Source organism: Carassius auratus, chromosome 38 (genome assembly GCF_003368295.1).
Source record: "Carassius auratus strain Wakin chromosome 38, ASM336829v1, whole genome shotgun sequence".
In the NCBI taxonomy this organism is placed as follows: Eukaryota; Metazoa; Chordata; class Actinopteri; order Cypriniformes; family Cyprinidae; genus Carassius; species Carassius auratus.
In genome coordinates, this window is record NC_039280.1 from 6,123,929 (window position 1) to 6,145,356 (window position 21,428).

Below are 21,428 nucleotides of genomic sequence, written 5' to 3' on the forward strand. Positions count from 1 at the left end.
GTGTTCAGAATGGGCTGTGTTTACTTTAATCTTGCGTCAGAAAAGCATAAAAACTGAGGTACAAGTACATTTAACTACTTACATTACTCACAGGTTCTCTTCTTTGTGTTGAGTGTGTTGACTGTGTGTTTAGAAACTAGCCTAGAGTGCAATTTTCTGTTAAAAACTAAGCTCAGAATCGATTCCAGAAAGAACCGCGATGCATTCAGAAAGTGGCAGAATTGATCCATGAATCGATTTACCGTCGCACCCCTACTCTCGATAATGGTGGAAGAAGAAATGTTGAATAAAGTGGTTATTTTTGCACACAAAAAGTATTCTTGTAGCTTCATAAAAAAACACTGATGTCACATGGACTATTTAAGCAATGTCCTTGTCTCAGCAGGGTCAGAAGAAAAATATCTTGATTTGTGTTCTGAAGATGAACGAAGGTCTTACAGGACTGGAGCGACATGAGAGTGAGTAATGCAGAATTTTCATTTTTTAGTGAACTATCCCTTTAAATTGTAATAATATATTTGATCTAATAAATGCCTCCTTGGTGAGCAAAAGAAACTTCTTCCAAAAACATGAAAAAACCTACCGACCGCAAACTTTTGAATTGAGCTTTATCCTGCTGAGATATGATCCTTTGATCCTGTCACAGTACCTAGGGAAATATTCCAGTGCGCCACTGGTTTGATCCACACAATGATTGTTCCTTACTTAAGCATGTCCTTAATCAGCAATCCTGAAGAAATGGCTGTAGAGGGACTCTAGGATGGGATTCTGATTCACGGGTTGAGAGTGCTGTAATCATTCCATTGATCGATCCTTGACTGTAATGTTACTGACGCTGTTCACTCAAACTGTCTTTTAGATTAAAGAGGGAATTCCAAAGGGCTCCTCAATCTCTTTTTGTGTATGTTAATTATAACGGCTCAGTGGTCAGAAACTCAATGAAACTCATTGATGAATGTGTGCTGCATACTTCAGTCTTGAAGTCTTGACTGTGACCTCGGTTAAAGCTTACAACAATTGTAAACTGCACCAACTTTCAAATATTTGGGGTCAGTATGTTTTTTAAAGAAATTAAAACTTAATGCAAGGATGCATTAAATTGATCGAAAGATGAAAGCCATTACAGATTTAAAATGCATTTTAAAGTACAATCAAACAGAAAAATACAGTATGCATACTATATATAATAGAGAGAAGAAACTAATTACTTTGTGGATAAATTAGTTTTTCTTCTGAGCAGTCTATGCTCAGGCTCTCCGTGATTTAATTAACCTTTTTTTGTTTTGGTTGATTTAGTTTTCTTTTTTAGTTAGAGAAGTACTTAACCATGGTCTGACATTGTGTAGAAACAATGTTCAATCAAAGTGCTAGTAAATTTTTCTAATAGTTGCTGAATTAAAAGTGAAATTTTAAAACAGAATGACTGAAACAGTATAAAAATAAAAAATTAAACTTTTTACCATGTAGAAATGCTAGAAAAAATGTCTAAATTTATATTGATTGAGAAACGTAGCCTTACAGTAAGAATTAAGATCAAAATAAACAAGACATGTGGTGAAAGAAACAATATAATCTCAATATAATCCTCAGTCAGTGACATTTCTGTGCAGACAGAATTACATTTATCAGAGGATTTGAAAGTTTACACAAAAACAGCAGGTAATTTACTCTTTTCCCTAGTTTGTGAGAGAAAAACACAGAGGCATTTTGACAGGATAGAAATCACAAAGTACGTCTGCAAAACACAAATTTACCAGACCTCCTCAGGGAAAACTAGTCCAGTCCAATAGGGCTCAAGAGAGAGAGATGAGCAAAGTGTGCTGGATCAAACTGAATTTACACCCCTACATATTAAACTGGAGCCCTGGGGAAAGTCACACACACGTACACAAACAACATGCCACCAAGCAGCTCCTCCTGGCCAGAAGAGTACATAATACATAATTCAACATTAGGTATGGATAATATCACTTATCTTCTTTTAACCAATTATAATCAAAGATCAATAACGCCAATACTGATAAAAATGCAGATATTTCAAAGACTTACATTTCAGTTTGTTCCTCACACAAAACTGGAAAAGGAATGTCACAAGGGTTTGAGCTTGTAAATGATGACAGAACTTTCACTTTTGTATGAACTATTCCTTGAAATGCAAAATAATTTATGATTTACATCATATATTCATCCTCTTTGCTGTTCAATCCATTATTCAAGCAGCTCTCCTCGTCTGCTCTCTCACTGCCTGTCACGAGGGGTTTTTCCATTCACAGGAGTCACTAAGATGTTCAAGCTGATGTCTGGAGAGAATGTAGTAAAACATGAGTGAAACAAACTCAAATTCACACAGACACAAGCACAGTCCCTCTATATAATCCTAGATCCTTGCATGAATTTCTCTCAACTGTGTCGGCTTGGAGGTTATAAATAAAAGTAGCGGTAAATGTAGAAGACAGAAAATACTGCTATTCCACATACCAAATAATTATGGTGGTCAGTTAAAAACTGCTTGGTGACTGGGCTGTATTGTCTCATTATTGTTTAATATAACTAGGCAAAGTGCTATGGAAGCTCATTTCTGCCATGGAATAAATAAATAAATAAATAAATAAATTAGAAGAACATGTCTGAAAGTTCAGAATTGTGAGATATAAACACACAGAACTGCAAAATAGTTTACATTTACATCTCGCAATTCTTACTGTTTTTGTTTCCGCCACATAATAACAAAAAAAGTTGGTTGTGAATTTTTTCCTCACAACTGCAAGCTTACATCTCACAATTCAGACTTTTCTTCTCTGAATGTTTATATTCAAATAAAAACACATAAATGTGAGAAAAGATCACAAATGTAAGATAAAAAGACAATTTTCTTTCTTATTTTTTACTCACTGGCAGGAAACAGGCTCCCATACAGCGCTGACAGGAATAACTAAAAATCATCACATTACATTACAATCATTACATCTTTCTAACTTCACACAATTACCAATTAGCCTCATGCCTAAAGACCTCATGAGAGCAGCTTATTACACGTTATAATAGCTACTACTGATACATTTGCCTACATGTTTTTGCTCTATGAAGAAATCACAACATATTCTCTAGAAGCACCTGTTAATGCATTATAAAAAATGAATGTTTACTATTCTAAATGATTCATCATTACACAGTGGAGCTTTGCTATAACTAGATTTACAACCAAAAAGGTCTGAAAGTCCAAGGGGATACGAGAGGCAGAAAAACAGTGCAAAGAACAATCGGGGAATGCTAATGATACACAACCTCTTTCTACTGTTGCTTTCCTTTCATCATTCCTTTCAACGCTGACTGAACTACAGGCAAAATAACAAACTCCAGAGACTACAGCAACTAACTCCAGTGACTGTGACTATACATTTATAATGTTTTCCCCAGCATCCATTTTTCCAGACACATTATTTTTCAGAAATCATTCAAAAATGCATTTCTTATCATTACCAATGCAGAAAAAAGTTGTGCTGATTTTTTTCAATGGAAACTCTGATCAAATTTTTGTGATGAATAAATCAATGAACAACATTTATTTTAAATGGAAAACTTCTGCAACATTATAAATGTCTTTACTGTACATTTTCAGTTTAATGTGTCATTGCTAAATAAAAACATACATACACACACACACACACACACACACAATATAATACTTAACTCCCAGTGACTGTATTTAAAGCAAGCTCATAAACTACAGTGTCTAAAATTACAACTAGAAATTCAACCAGACCAGCTCATAAACTACAGTGTCTAAACTTGGTCATAAAGTAACTTGCCTTTCATCTATTATGTGGACTCAAATTACAGAAGATCATAAATTACAACAACTCAAATCACACCTAATTATTAATGAGCTCAAATAAAGCTATTTTACTTACAAAAAGCATTACTACCACACAACACAAGTAGCTAAATAAATTAGAACTGATTAAACCAGGCCAATAGGACACCATTTCTGGTGATCTGAAATGAAAGTACTTGAGAGAAAAAGAGACAGAGAAAATTGGTTCCTGGTGCATCGTGCTGCAGCATCATGGGAATATAACAAGCACCAGCTGAGAAGGAGATCCCCGACACACACACACACACACTCACACTTACACATTAGTGCACAGGAAAAAAACGGAGAAATGGATATAAAGAGATGGAGAGGTTGAGCTCTTTCCTTTACTCTTTCAGCTTTAGTAGGTTATAAGTGTCATCTGATGAATACACTTTTCTCTAAATAGCTTTCTTTCCTGGTCTCTCGTCTACTGTCTCTATCTCCTAAGGTTTAATGGTCAGTGAAGAGGGGTCACAGTGATATAAAACTCCCCTACAAAAAAGAGAGAGAGACAAAATGTATAGATCTTGCCTGTGCTGACTGGTGACCTTTCTTAAAGCAGAACAGAAGGGTGTATAGCTCCATATAATCTAGTTAGTTAGCGCACTGGTTAGGGGGCCGGTGATTTAAACCCTGCTGGTGGCAACGGCAGGTGCTTGGTTATGATTGATGCAGATGCCTTTACTCAACTTTCTCTCTGCAAGCAGTCCATAGGCTCAAGCGTAACTCAGGAATGGTGCCTGCTATTTGTGTACTAGGGCTGTCATGATACCTTCATCACCATTTACTGTACGACACTAGCTAAAGTGTCACTTTCTAGACATGATACCACTCATGATGTTTGGATGCATTGTTCTTCACGAAACTTTGCAATGACAAGCAAATTGTCTGTGCCTCCTGAGATCTTTCAGCCCATTGGACATTGAATGAAACTTTTAATTAATTTTTTGTATATTTTGTGTACCTTTTATAATTAAAAAGTAGGTAAAATGTGTTTATCTAAAGCACAAGAGGAATAATGCATTCATGTCTAAATTTGGTCTGTTCAATCAACCTGCTCCTTATGCAGAACTATTTGCTTTAAACTAAAAGCACTTTCATTATCTGCTTAACCTTATGTTGACTGAAATATTTTCTACATGGAACACAAGATGTTAAAATTGCAAAAACAAAAGAAATTCATACAACTGGCAGCCAAGTTCAACTGAATTTACAATTAAAAAAAAAAAAACCATAAATAAATAAAGGAAAATATACATAGATAATACGTTTTTTTTTTTAAGTTTTAAAACAGTCACTTAATGCAGATAATGGTGAATGCATACAGCACAATTGACACAAAATACTTCTGGATAGCTGACATGTTCTGCAATGTAACACTATACTCCATTTGAAAAAAAAATTATATATTATGATCCATGCATGATTTATAATCTCATATTAATTCAGAAGCTACTTGCATAATTTAGAGTTTAAAAATTAATTGGTCTCAAAACAGGGCCACTTAAAAAGGGGGAAAATATGGGATTAAAAATGCTGAAACACTTAATGACCAAACACAGAAACTAAGATATACACTCCTTTAAATATTAATATGCAGTCTAACCAAAAATCTTGATGTCAATTAAAAAAAAAAGTCCTTAGACGTGTCAGCTACTCACATACAGTACTCTTACATATAGACAGTGGGTGGGATGGAGTGTCATGTGAAATACGCTGTGAATATTCTTACTGAACTATTAATACACAGCAGCATATCTGGACCAGCACACCAAACGTCTCTCTGTTTCTATCTGGTCTGTGTGTTACTGTATTACTGGATCTCTTTCTAAATCTCAAATGAATGAACTAGATTAATTAACCACCAACTTTCCTGAGATAATTCTCAGACCCTTCCCTTAAACTCTATGGAGTTACGCTGTGTGCTTAAACAGAGAACAAATGTATGTAAAAGTGATTTAATTATATATCACTCATATTGGAAGTCACAAAAGATTTACAAAGCAGACAGAATACAAACAGCAGCAACTTCTGGCACATGCACCTTTATATTAGAGCCATTATAACACAGCACTGCATGACCAAATCCATGAATCTCAAAGATAAAAGCACAACTCCTCAACTACACATTCTTACAGTGGCCCCAAAAACGTTTGAACACTTAAGAAATGTATGAATGTCTTAGCAAAAAAAAGTTTTTCACAAACAAAGAACTTTAATTGGTTTTCATTAATAAAACAATAGATGCATTGTTCAAAATCAAGACCAAAAAGTATTTTGATTTACAACTATGTACTTCATACATTCATTAACTTGACACCAGCTCATGCAGTTTAAATTGCAAATTGGCTAGTTAGCTTTAGCATCATTGTTTTGCAAGTGACACTTGGTTTGACATTTTGCAAAAACATCTAATGCAATGACATTCCAAAAAAAAAAAAACATTTTGAGGCCACTGTATACCTTTATACCTCATACACTATATACCTAAGCTTTCAAAAGTGCACCCTCTTTACACTCTGCCCTTGAAAAAAGGAAATATATGTGAATTAAATAAAGCATATTTACCAGGTCTCGTCGTTTTTGAACTCTAGCTCTCCGTACGCATCCTCGAAGTCCTCTCCGCCGCCCTTAGCTAGTCCCTCCACCGTGCGGAACGGAATGATGACTGTCCCTCTCGCCCCTGACGTCCGCAGCACTTTCACTTCCATGATGCCCACACTCTCACTCACGTGCATGGACTCGCTTTCAAAAGTGAAGATGCCAGCGTGGTCATCGTCGAGGATGGTAACAGTGGCAACAGCAGGGAATCCCAGCAAGGCCTTTGGGTACGGCAGGCTACTGGGTGACAGCACCTCATCCTCAGTCTCCAGAACACGCACATTACTGAGCCGCACAAAGAAATGCTCGTCCTCTTCAAAGATGTCATCATCGATGATGCCAACAGTGATCTCTTTCACGACCTCACCAGGTTTGAAGACCACCGTTCCCTCAGTGAACTCGTAGTCCGCACCGGCGTTCGCAGAGCCGTCTTCTGTTTTATAATCCACATAGATTGTCTTAGCGATGTCGCCGCCTTTACGAACAATTGAGAGGAGAACGGCACCACAGTTCTCCAGACACTGGTAAATGGCAGGTTCGAACATGATGCGGGACACATACTCCTCGGGTTCTTCTATGTGAACTTCTTGTACGCTAGCACTGCGTTTGGCTTGCTCTGCCACATGCTTCTTTAGGATGTTGCCGGCACCGGTCATCATCCTCGTGGCCTGGATACGATAAAACGCTCTGCTCTTCTGTTGGTGAGACAGTGCATAGTAGTTGGCCATCTCCACCAGCTGGTCCAGCTCCTTCTCTGGGTGTTTCTGCTTCAGGTCCTTCAGGATACGGATCATATCTCTGCGAGACTCATCCACCTCTTTGCCCTCAATCAGGCCCATCAAATTACTAGCAGCTCCGCCATCAACAAAATGAGAATTCATCATCTTTCCATCCATTTCGATGCCTTTTGAACGGTCACCCTCCGTCTCGATGATGACACCTCGGTGCTTGTCCGTGCGATATTTCTTGTGCATAAACTTGTAGAAAAGCAGGCGACGGTCGGCCACCCAAGCTAGAATGACACAGATGGGGAAGAAGGCCAAGGTGAGAAGCCCTTCCCATACTTGGACAACGTTCGGCGAGAACACAGCCAGGATCATATAGAGCCAGATGTAGGCAAACATGCTCCATGCGGCTGTTACGAAAAACACACGCAGGTGTTTAACCTTCCGGACCTCCCCTTCCGGGATAACCGACACGCACAGGCCAATGATCACAAACATGTTGAAGGCGGCGCTGCCCACAATGGTGGCTGGGCCTAGCTCACCAGCGTGGAACTCATGCCCGCAAATCTCGATGACGGAGAGAAGGATCTCAGGGGCAGAAGAGCCCAACGCCATGAGCGTGAGGTTGGACACGGTCTCATTCCACACTCTGATTGTCGTTGTCGTGGTCTCACCATTCGGACGCTTGACTATGATTTCTTTTTCTTGGGAGGTGATGACTTCAATGGCAGCCATGAAGCGATCCGCAATAATCGACACCCCCAGGAACATGTAGATCATTGCCACGAAGTACACAATGACCCTGGCGATCTTGTCACCCATGGAAGGGTCCTCGGGGTACCAAATAGGTAAGATGATGCCAGGCTGGCATCGACTCGCCTCCCCGACGCATGTGATGTTATTTGAGAGGGACGGGCTCGGAGTGACTCCCGCCTCTGCGCAGAGGAAGGCTGATGACACGAAAACCACGCCCAACCAAAGGTAGGCAGAAGTCTTTGTCCTTGAGCGATCCATGCACCCTCTTTCACCTCAAGGGTCTGTGATCTCTAGCTGTCCTTCGGGAATCCAGCACTGGGCTGTCTTTGGTTCCACACGCCACCTATGAGAAAAGAAAAGAAGGGAGTGAATCAGAGAACAACTGGTACATAACCCAACAAAACACCTTCCTAATGACCGAGGAAAGACACCTGACATCAGCGGTCAGGAGAATGAGCATTGCAAAAGTAATGTAAGCAATCCCATCTGAGAATTCAGCAAATAAATCCATTATACTTTGTTAGATTTGCGAGCAGTGCGTCTGTGTGTGTGTGTGATATAATATGGTGAAATACTAAAGGTCCACACAGCAGAAAGCTAAAAGGCCTCACTCAGCAGGTGTGAATGTTGCCAGAATAAGCAATGTCCAAAATGACGCACTGGAAAACATCAACAACAGAGCAAGGGCAGCGTGTTGCTCCGTTCCAACGTGCTGCCTATTGAAGCAGCATTTTAAGGCTCCTGTTTCAAAAGGCTATTTAATCCTAAAATACTTTTTTGGGGAAATTGGTTTGCCCTCATTAAAAAATAAATAAATAAATAAACCCAAGATGGATAACCACTGAAAAGAATTATAAAAATGTTCAGGGAAATACACATTTTTTTTTGTATTTGTTTATAAATTATGCTTCTGTTAGCTTAGCAAAATGCTTAAGACAAAAGCTGCTTAAATAAATTGAGCTTTAATGTAAGGAGTGGCACGAAGAGTTGGCGTCTACTTCAAGCATCACAAACCAGATAAAGTCTTCTCATGTTCCACAGAATTTTAAAGTTATAAAATGTAAAATTTTTTGGTTGAAATATGTCTTTAACTAGAAGGTTACATGATGTTCTGGAAATGAAATGTATGCAAGTTTCACCCAGAGAGCTGGGAATAATTAACTAATATGGACACAGATTATTTCATTACATTTTTATCCCACTGCACCAGTGGAGATCAGAGTGTGTATGTGGGAGTGTGTGGGAGCAGCTCTGGTGAATCCACATGGAGATGGAGGTGGTGTGTGTGCAGTTCATTTGCTCTTTCTCTAACACAGAAATGCACCCAGAGGAAATTTGTTTTGCTCAAGGGATTGCTCTTTGAAAGCTCAGAATGGATGTCTCGTTTAAGTATCCACCATGTCTCATGTTTCTCTTCAAATTCCCTAGGAGAAATAAAAATGAGTCTCAAATTCACTATGTTGATAAGTTTAGGGTCTGTATGTTTTTAAACAGGAATGTTTGAAGGAAATAAATACTTTTATTAAACAAGGATGTATTAAATTGATCAAAAGTTACATTAGATACCTTTATAATGTTTTGAACTTTGTTGAACTGAAGATTTGGAACTTGTGTTTCATAATGAAAAGATACAAAAGTATTATGCAGCATGACTGCTTTCAACGTTGATGATAAGAAATGCTTCTTAAACACATAATCAGCATATTAGAATGATTTATGAAGGATCATGTGACACTGAAGACTGAAGACATAAATAAATTACATTTTTAAATATATCAATGAAAAACAGCTATTTTAAATTTGAATAGTATTTCTATGAGGTCTGAGGTCTTAATTTGTGAAAAGCCTGCATTTAATCCTAATTATTTCTTTCTACAAATTATTAAGAACAAACGCTAAGGAACCAGAATAATAAAAAAAATTATGATTCCTGCAACTGCTTCGTAAAATTCAGGAAGCAGTTTAACTACGTTGCATGATCAATCTCCTAAACGTCATAAACTCAAAAGCTGTTGCGAAACAGATGCAGATGAGCATAAGTGGACTATGCAAGAGCCAGACCTGATTATAGTGAGTAAAACAAACATTCTCACACTCACACATATGCAGTGGGTTGTAAGTAAACAGCACAGTGTAGAAACAGAAGGCCTAATGAGGAAAAACTGTTTTGTAAAGCAAAAGAGCCCAGCCTGAAGCCTTGAGCTTCCCCCTCCTCTCTGTCTACCATATACAACAATAAATGAAGGAAGAAAGAAAGAAGAGAAAATAAAGAGGAAGCCTGTGGTCACATGATGTGTGCAATCACAAAGTTTAGACATGAAAGATTACTACATTTATCTTTTATCTACATTTACATATATCTTTATAATTTACTTTGTATAATTGTCTTTGTCTCTTCAGTCAAAAAGAAATTAAGGTTTTTGAGGAAAAGATTCCAGGGTTTTTCTCCATACAGTGGACTTCAATGGGAGCCAATGGGTTGAAGCTCCAAATTGCAGTTTCACTGCAGCTTCAAAGGGCTCTACACGATCCCAAATGAGGAATAAGGGTCTTATCCAGCAAAACGATCAGCCATTTTCTAAGACAAATACAAATTGATATACTTTTTAACCACAAATGGTCATCTTGCAGTAGCTCAACCTCACGCATTACATATATAGTCAAACGCCTTTTACAAGAAAATGTAAAACAATGATGTCAGATGATTTAGAAGTTGGAGGAGAAAACGAGATGGAGTTTTTCGTCACTTCTCTACCATTTTGATCTGCAATGCATAAAAGTCACGGACACGCATAATCGAGCCAGTGGAAGATGAGCATTTGTGGTTAAAGAGTACCCATATATTTATTTATTTTTGAAAACGACTGATCATTTTACTAGATAAGAAAGTTAATCCTCGGCTGGGATCATGTGTCCACTTACGTTATTTTGAGTGCTTAAGGTGCGTTTATTTCTTTCTACATTTTATCTTAAGGGTTTTTCCCATTATTTCAATTTTAGTTTTAGTATAACATTATAATATATTCATATTTTTACTTTTTTATAATTTAATAAGAAACTAATCCAATGTATAGTTGACATTTGAGGCTTAATACTATAGAAAAGCACAAAAAGTTTTTCAGTTAGATTATTTCGGCTTGTTTATTTTAATATAACAATACGGCATGCAGTTGCATCAAACAATGGTATAAACATCATTCAATGTAAATTGTGATAATTGTAATTATAATTTCAAGGGAATAATCGACAATTATGATTTTTGTCATAATCGTGCAGTCCTACTTCAACCTGTTATCTACCACTGAAGTCCACTATATGGAGAAAATAGGAATGTTTTCCTCAAAAACCTTAATTTCCTTTCGACTGAAGGGAGAAAGAAATGAACATCTTGGATGAAATGGGGATGAGTAAACGATCTGGAAATTTGTATTCCGGAAGTGAACTAATCCTTTAATACAAATGAAGTGCATCCCATCAGTTTGAAAATGCCCTATATTTTTTAAGTGGATAAATCCTTATTTCTTGGCATAAATGCATTAATTCACCTTCCGATTTTCACTGAACACTAGCAATACTGATTTCCAGCAATACACTTTCTTTGTTAATACATCATATTATAACAAAAACTCTGTTAATGTGTAATCTTCATTACTGAAGTAAACTTTCCTTTTTAGTGACAAATACGCTTAGTACACAAAAGACCAATTGAAACACAGTTTAGAGATGTGTAATACATTAGATTTAATACAATATGCTTTCATAGTTTGTGTTGTACCTTATCAATGCAAATGATTATATTCATGTGATTTAGACCATGTGTGTGTGTGTGTTTGTAACCTACTTATTGCTAAGTTAGAGAATGTGGGAAGAATTAGTCAGCAGATTGTGGTTGATAATTGGTGTAACTCTAATTTACTACAAACACACTGCAACACACAATGACACAAAGAGACTTGTCCGTGTTTGTAATCTCTCTTCATCTATTCGGCTTTGACTTTTAGGACATGCCCCTCACAACAAGAAGAGTTGCTCCTCAGAGAACGTAACTAAAAGTGTGTGTGTGTCTAAGGCGGCGCTATGTAGCATTATATCCGAATAGCTGCTGAGTGTCTGAAGCTAAAGATCTGTCTTATCCCTGCACATGAAGTCAGCACCTGTTACCATAGCAACACACTGAAACGCGTGGGACAGGAATATTTTTATGAGTCTCTGAAATCATGCTCATAAAAATCAAACAAAGCTCGGATGTGTGTGCGTTTGGGGCTTGGCGCAGGTTTGTATCTGCTCATCAGAGAAACTGAATCCAATCCACTGGACCACAGTGACCAGACTGTTTATTTACTGCCAAACAACCAAACTATCACAAAACATTACCGTCAAAGCATAGCGAACGCCACATGCAGTTGAAGTCACATGGATGTAGAGTTTCACTAGGATTGCTAAATTCATATACATGCAAAAACACATAAGCATTCACACAGGATTTGTATCTTCTGCTGTTTAACAATCATTTTCACATTTTTGGGAATATAGTCAAAACATTTTGACAAAAACTACATCTAAACCTCACAGATTGACATCTTAACTGAACAATCTTTAATTTCATTACCAATATGTTATATATATAAAGAAATCAGATTTAAGAAATCAGTACTTTCATTTGTCAAAGATGCATTAAATTCGTCCAAAATCACTATAAAAACTTTCCAAAAATTATTTAAGCAACACTGTTGTCAACATTAATAATAATAAGATTATTAATAATACTACTAATGATGTTTTCTTGAGCAGAAGATCAGTGTTTTAGAATGATGCTGAAAATTCAGCATTGCATCACAGGAATAAATTACATTTGAAAATATCTAAAACAGAATTCAAATTGTTATAATATTTCACAATATGACTATTTTACATGCTTAACATCTCCAGTCTGAACACTCCTATACAGCCCTTCCTCTGGGTCATTTTTGTCCGTTTTCTTCTCACAAATCATACAACACTGAGCCTGCAGTCAGTCTGGCCATTATGTGGAAATTAAACATCCTGAAAGACAGAAATGCAACAAAAATGTCCTCTGTGAGCAGCTCTGCACTCATCTGGGACTCTTCAAGACACATTTTGTATAGTATGGCTGTGATGACGGCAGATTCTCAAATCACACAAAGGTAAAATCTTAAAAATCACTATTTGCGCCAACGTTTTACATACAGTACAATGAAAAACTGTTGTGCAAACAATTTTCACTTGTTATTGAATTTAGCAAAAATGACACAGAAATGGCAAATAACCCATCAATTTAAACATGAAATTTTGAATTAAATGGAAACATGTTCTACAATAATTTATTAAAAATTACCGGTAATGTTAATTAAACATAACTAAACAGCACTAATTTAACAAAACCTCTTGATTGTTAAACCTAATAATGAGAAAAAATAAACTGATTATCACCAGGTCATGTTACTGTATTGTGAATTAGTGTATAGTGTATAGCTGCTCAGAGGACTGGAAGGAAAGATCTCTCTGCTAAACACCCACACAGAAGACCTCAGGAGATCTTCAGCTCTGGTCAAATGCACTCATACGTGTAAGAATCCCAATTTGACCCTCCAAAAGCACTGTGTAATAAAACCACAATTTGATTCTCCAATTCTCAAGGTGCAGGTCTCCTGTGAGTGTTTGTGTGTGTGTGTTGATGCACGCTTGGATGTAAGCAACATGAAAAAGATCTTATACATTATTCCAAATACACCCATGAGATGGTAGAGTGCTGACAGTGAGGACAACACACACACACACACCATCTCTTTCACTCTCTCAGCATCAGAGTCAATGCCAGCATTTGAAAAAATACAGTAGAAAAGACGACACACTTGCACACAGCATTGCTTGGAAAGCCCACACAGAGATAGGTTTGGAGAGCAAGTAGCTGTTCCATGCTTACAATTACACATTTCTCCTTTCATCCTCCTCCTGCTCTTGGTCTGTTCTTCTCACTCTTTTTTCGTCAGAACCAATGTCTTTGGCCAGAAATAATCTGATTATTGAAATTTAAAGACTATCTGCATACTATTTCTGTCGGTGGACTGGAGAAAAATTGTATGACTTGACTTTCTTCTGTGAAAGAAGAATACTGTAGTCCAAACAACATGAGACCAGTGTTATTGTATTATTATTTATATATAATAATATAATATGTTGAATTAGCTTTTATTTTTCAGTTCCAATCTTAAAGGGATAGTTTACCCAAAAATGAAAATTATGTCATTTATTACTCACCCTCATGTCGTTCCAAACCCGTCTTCAGAACACAAGTTAAGATATTTTTGATGAAATCCAAGAACTTTCTGACCCTGCATTAACAGCAACATAACCGAAATGTTCTCAGGCCAGAAACGTAGTAAGGACATTGGTAGAAACAGTCCATGTGACATTAGATGTTCAATTGTAATTTTACAAAGTTGCATGAATACTTTCAAGTTACAAATTTACATTTTAGCAGCTTGCTTTTCCTGGGAATCAAACCCATGACCTTGCTGTTCCTTGCTAGCATCATATACTCTACTGTTCATAGTGAAATTTATAATTGTATTTGATTTCAGATTTATTTCAATTAAATTAAACAATAACAAAAATTAATGGGACCCCATTGACTTTTTGTCAATGTATGGTTTTAAAAATTATTAAAAATTTTGTCTTTTGAGTTCCACAGAAAAACTACATCATACAGGTTTGTAACAACATAAAGATGTTTAAATGATACCAGAATTTTAATTTATGGGTAAACGATCACTTTTACTACTTTTAATTGCAAAGTAGCTTATGGCTACTTCTCAAACACTGGTTCAATGAAATGAAACTCAATGAAATCAACAGGTTAAACTATGAGCTGTTGGCAATGTCTTGATCCAATCACACAGATGGTGGGTTTGAATCTCATTCATACCAAGATCAGGTCAGACCTCTCAAGAAACATGACTGGCAGCGTTTCAGGATGGTGAGCCAATCGTGGGTAACCTCCTTTCCACCGCCTCAGCTGTTCCCATGGCAATGAGATGCCTGTGAGCTGCAGGCTAATACGATCATGTGGATCTCAGCATGCGTTAAAGTACCTCGTTGGCACCTGTAATCAATGGGCAAACAGCAAATAGCTGCCTCATTGCTTTTTCGAAGCACACACAATCTCCATGACTGGGACTTACTAGCAAATGGGCAACACACTAGGCATAAATCATGGGGGGAAAAGTATGTTTGGGAACTTCTGTCTTTACTCCTCCGCTCTCTGCATATATCACACCTCAGCCTGCGTCGCAGAACCCTCAACAAATCCCTTCATATGCAACTGTTGATAACTGCCGCTGAGAGGCATCTTAGTGTTCTCACTTCAGACAATGAAAAGACTACAAATATTCACACAAAAGGCCTATGAACAACTCAGGCAAATTAACATACTAATGAGGCCTTTATGCTAACGAATTGTGTGTGCTCATTAGAGAAAAAATTGGAGGCAGTCAGTCATGTCTGCGAGTGTGTGTACAAATTTAGGTATTTTTGTCATACACACTCACACCCAAAAACGGCACCGTAAAGCCAAAAACACACAAATGCACAACAGCAAGTTTGCCACCGGCAGCATATCTATTTCCTAAAGTTCTGGCTCTCACCGGCCTGGTGAGGAAAGAAGAAGTGCTACACGTCTCTCAGGGTAACAGGAGACAGAGCGAACTAGAGACACCCACAAACACGAGCCTCCCACCACCCTATTTTAAGAAAACCCCAGTTGGGGCGATACCTGATAGGGATATAAACAGTGTCAGAGAGTGTGGAACGTGGCAGCTGTCCTGAATTAATCACATTTCTCAGCAAATTCTCTTTACCTGTTTGGACCCCTAATGAGGTTTCATGACGAACTCACATATGATGACTAACTATACAATCCTATATGCACATATTACAAATCCCAACTGCCTCAGGTGTAAGTTTAACAACATGGAAGTAGTGAAGTGAAGTGACATACAGCAAAGTATGGTGACCCATACTCAGAATTCGTGCTCTGCATTTAACCCATCCAAAGTGCACACACACAGCAGTGAACACACACCCGGAGCAGTGGGCTGCCATTTATGCTGCGGCCCCCAGGGAGCATTTGGGGGTTCAGTGCCTTGTTCAAGGGCACCTAAGTCGTGGTATTGCAGGCCCAAGACTCGAACCCACAACTTTAGGGTTAGGAGTCAAACTCTATAACCACTAGGCCACGACTTGGTAAGACATTTAACAATGCTTTTCTAATAACATTTCTAATACTTTTAAACACACAAAATGAAAATAAGTAGTATTCACAATTACTTCAAACAGCAGTCAAAAGACGAACGTGATGAAACTAATAAATTGGGGTTCAGTAAGTCACTCATTCAAACGGCTCCGAGTGATTGACACATGTTTTTGATTCCCAAAAAAGAACGGCTCACAAGAGTCACTAGTTAGGGAAACGAAGTTTATTGGCCACGCTGTACGTTTTGGATTCACTAAGAAGAAACCGGCTCATGAAAGTAAATCGTTCATGAATCGGTCTACATTGGCCGCACAGCATGTAAATGATTCACTCAAAAAGAACCGGCTCAGGGGAGTCATTTGTTCGGGAATCGAACTATAGTAGTGCAGGAAACGCTGTTAAGAGTATTTTAGTACAGTGATCTGTCCTCATCAACGGATGAAGATACGTTCGGAAACCGCTGACCTAAACGTCAAGAAAACATTAGTTTAAAAAACGAAACCGACTCTCGGTTCACAGCCCAGATGAGCCATACGAGTCTCTAAATCGCTATTAACTAAATCCACATATTTATCATAAAAATAAAACAATCGAGATTATTATGCTGCTTTCTTTCTTCACTACGATGACGAATGCAGCACTGCCAATGATTATTTTACGTTTGAGTGGCATTATGGTGGAAATGATCCCGTGACGCAAATTTGGAGACATTCTTTCACCACAGCAATTCCACATCGCGCTGATCACATCCACTCTGGACAGCGTCTGCCGTTTACCGAGACACATTCGCAACATTCCAACTACCCCTAAATAAAGCCGGTGGCGCTTCGAACTGCACTAATTATCGCTGACTATCAATAGCTACGCGCAAACGCATTTAACGGAAGGTATGTACCTGTGATTTGAGCAAATGAGGAATGCTTTCCTCCTAAATGATTTTCGGCAACGCCAAATATTCCAGCCGGATCGGTTTCCTCTCTGTTAAGCGTGCAGCTGGCTGCTCCTCGGTGGCAGAAATACCCCAGGGCCGCTTTCGCCCTCCTTACTCGTGCGCACACGCACACACACACGGACCGACTCCGGTGCCTGCCCAGTTCCGGCAAATCGATGGAACCGGCGAAGTGATGCCTCTTTCCCTCGCGCGGCTCTGATGGATGCGCCGGTCACCGGGGCTGTCAGCGCGCGCTCAGATCGAAGCGCCGTTGAAAAATGGAACCTTGGAATCCATGTGATCGGTTCTTCCGCGAGCCCCGAGCAACAGCGGCGAACGAACGCTCGCGCCCCCTCCTCCCTCTCTCTCTTTCTCTCTCTCTCTCGCTCTCTGTCCGTCTTACGTTATAGCGCAGGAAACAAGTTGGTGTCCTCTCACCCGAGCGGGCCTCGTATCATTTCATGACCAAGCATCCCGAGTCAGCACCGGTGCAACCGTAAATCCGTCAGCATCTGTGCATTTCATCTGCAGGCATCAATAACCCTCTTGCTTAATTACAGCTTCATTTGATCATGCAGTTGAGATACTGTGCAACTTGTCCTGCTAGTTTTTCTGTGCATCACGAGAGGGAGAATTTTAAGATGGGCAAATATTGTGAAATAAAGTAACCTCTTCTACCCCCCTTTCCAGATCTCGCCTTGGAAACACACCCTCCACCGAACACACGCGGACACACGCGTCTACGTCATCGCATCAGCTGGGTCCGAGAAGATGCACCATAATTCATGTGCATGTAATATCACATCTGCGCGCGTGGGGTCATTCTGAGATTGTCTGTGCTAGACGGAACTGACCATCCTTGAATAGAGTTTGATCCAAAAACATTTATATTAATCAATTTTGTGCACATCTTATTTATCCTCGATAAAGAGACAGTTCGAACAAAAATCTAAATTCTGTCATCATTTACTTACCCTTATGTCTTTTTAAACCTGTACGATTTTATTTCTCCTGTGGAATGTGTTCAAACAATGTGTTTCATCTTTTGAGTTCCTCGTAAAGAATGTCATATACGGTTGGAGTGATATTGGGATGAGTAAATTATGACAAAATTAAAATTTTTGGGTTACCTATCCTTTTAAATTGCATTTATATAGCTTTCGTTTAGCCTGCCCTGATTATCAGGGTTAACCATCAAACTACCCTTGTAATATTTAGAACTATTTTCCTGTGTATATTATTCAAAAGAAAAAATAAATTCATAATATTTAATCAAAATGAAAAAAGATAAATAAAAATAAATTCAGCCAACATAACCAAACACTATTTTTCTTCCCAACCACCTGTCACAGAGAGAAAAATCAAATGTTGTCTGACCTTTTTTCTCATTGACTATTCTATTTTATCCTACCTTGAAATGCCTTACATCATGTAACTATTTGTTCCTGTGACTAGTGCAGTGCCAAGGTCAACTGAAATACATATACTGATAAAAAGAATACACTGAAAGTTGTACAGTATGTTGCTTTGAATAAAAGTGTCTGCTGTTAGCACACATGTAATAAAATGGGTTGCAAACACACAATAAAACTCCTTACACAACTTCCTGTGAGTGTGTGACATTTATAGACATAAGTAAATGTAACAGACGTTTTTGAATTTAAGATCAATTCTGTTGACATACAGGGCTGTACAGGGTTAACGAATGATCTCAGATCAGCTGTTTACAAGTGAAAATCTATTTAAATCTAAGGCCTTTTACTGACAATCAGATACAAAACATATCAGTCACCTAATCTGTGTTCCTGCAGATATCATTAATGCTGATATTATCAGTTCTACTTCCAGCCAAGGAAAGTGTGTGTGTGTGTGTGTGTGTGTGTGTAAGAGAGAGAAAGAATGTGCCCAGGGTAATCAGCCCACTGTACCAGCCTCTTCTAATTATGGCTGCCCTTCACATGACCAAATCATTTATCACACATATAACAAAGCTAAAACAAATGACCACAGATGAACACACACACCAGCTGTTCTGTTGAGGAGGATTGTGCACATTTAGAGTGAAGGACAAATCAGCTGAGGAGTGAATCAATGAATGAATCAATCGTTCCCGAGCTGATAGTCAAACATCTCTCTGGTTTTTGGTAATAAAACCTTGGCATTTTTCCCCACGCGTTCCCAGTTGCTTCCAAATCTCTGGATATTTGATGCTCAATTGGCTGCCTAATGTGTGTCTTATAATAATTTAAATGAATGCAAGTACTTCACAGACACAAACATTAACCAACTAACAAATCAGGGATTTGAACAAACCACTGATCTTAAATATTTAACAATGCAATGTAACTCAGTTTTTAAAGCCTCATTCACACTGACACCAGTGGCCATTTTTACTCCATATTCAACCAATTCAGATCACAAGGTTGCACAACACTTCCTTTCAATTCACGAATGAAAAAACTTGGTGACACCCACAGGAAGTAGAACTGGAATTTTTAATTGGAACAGCGGGAACAGAGTCTGCATTTTACTGAGTTACAATTCAAAGACACATAACATGGGTCAGGCACTAAAGTAAGGCATTCTCATCGCTTTACAAAAAAAAAATAAAAAAACTTTCTATTCAAAAGAAAATCTTGAAAAATGTTTCACGGTTACCACAAAAATATTAAGCAGCACAACAGTTATCAACATGGATAATATTAAGCTATGTTTCTTGAGCATCAAATCAGTATATGATTATTATTTCTGAAGGACCATGTGACACTGAAGACTAGAGTAGATGGCTGCTGAAATTAATTTAAATTAGAATATTAAATATTTGTATATTAAATAAAAAAAATCTGTTATTTTACAGTATTATAATATTCCACTATATTGCTGTTTTGATTAAATAAATGCAGCCTTGATGAGTAAGATAAGAGTATAAGACCACCAACATTTTTAAGGTATCTATCTATCCATCCATCCATCCATCCATCCATCCATCCATCCATCCATCCATCCATCCATCCATCCATCCATCCATCCATCTATCTATCTATCTATCTATCTATCTATCTATCTATCTATCTATCTATCTATCAGGCTTTCCAAATATCAGTTATCCCTTCTGTCATTTTTACCAGAGCTCAAAGTGTGTGTGTATCCTCACTCTCTCTTCTGACTCTTCAAAACACTAGCACTGTGGTGGCGAGTTTTGCACAAAGCAAACGCTGCTCACATTTTCATCAACGGGCAGACTCTGGCGGACACTGTGCCCACAGCAGTCACGAAGAGGCTGATGCAGCGAGAGCCAGAGAACAGAAGATATAGACCTCAGCTCCTGCGGTGAGACAGGCGTGTGGCAGGCAAAAGGTCCGTCAGCTGACTCAGCCCGTCTGTCCACCCTCAGTCGTCTTACCTAATGGGGATAACGCCTATAGTAGCCAGGTCTAATGCACGTTGATGGGAAATTAACACAGTAAATGAAGGGCCATTCATCTGTTCTGTCATCTTTAACAGAGGTCAAACTGTGTGTGTTTCCTCACCCTCTCCTCTGACTCCTCAAAACCACAGCTGCTCCTCCACAGAGGATTCCATGTTTTATGGGGACATTCCGTAGACATAATTATTTTATACCGCACAAACTGTATTTCTATCCCTTCACCTTAAATCTACCCCTTAAAAAATAGTGGGACTTAATTTAATTTAATTAAGTTATTTTTTTATGGGGACCAAAAATTGTCCCCACAAGTTCAAAATGTACTGGTATTACTGTCCTTGTGGGAATATCTGGTCTCCATAATGTGAGGAATACCAGTTACACACACACAATACACACATACACACCAGGCTTGTAGCAAGGCTTAAAGCTTCTAGCTAATAAGTTCAGTGTTTAAGAAGTATAAATACATTTGCATTGAGGAATGAAAATAGATAACATAAGACATTTTTCACATCCCATAACTTTCATAATGTGCGATCATCATTTAAGAAAACGGATGCTAATCTAAAATACATTTTATGACACCAAAATAAATTAAAGGGGGGTGAAATGCTATTTCATGCATACTGAGTTTTTTTTTACACTGTTTAAAGAGTTGGATTCCCATGCTAAACATGGACAAAGTTTAAAAAATTAATTTGTACGTTTGAAGGAGTATTTTTGTTCCAAAAATACTCCTTCCGGTTTGTCACAAGTTTCGGAAAATGTTTTTTTCGAGTATGGCTCTGTGTGACGTTAGATGGAGCAGAATTTCCTTATATGGGTCCTAAGGACACTTCTGCCGGAAGAGCGCTCGCTCC

The 21,428-nt window shown here is 38.2% G+C and overlaps 1 protein-coding gene across 3 annotated transcripts in view; it reads right to left on the bottom strand.

The window, feature by feature from the left end:
* The window catches only part of slc8a3 (solute carrier family 8 member 3), a 36,345-nt gene extending 18,512 nt beyond the window's left edge, over nt 1-17,833 (bottom strand). For 2 of the 3 annotated variants that reach the window (XM_026223633.1, XM_026223631.1), the window contains exons 1-2: nt 17,106-17,833; nt 6,425-8,281 (exon numbers count right to left, since the gene is read on the bottom strand). In XM_026223633.1, the coding sequence (XP_026079418.1) occupies nt 6,425-8,196 (1,772 nt within the window). In that variant the 5' untranslated portion in view covers nt 8,197-8,281; nt 17,106-17,833. The remainder of the gene's footprint in view (nt 1-6,424; nt 8,282-17,105) is intronic. The other variant, XM_026223630.1, reaches the window with a different exon arrangement.
* Between the last annotated feature and the right edge of the window lie 3,595 nt (nt 17,834-21,428).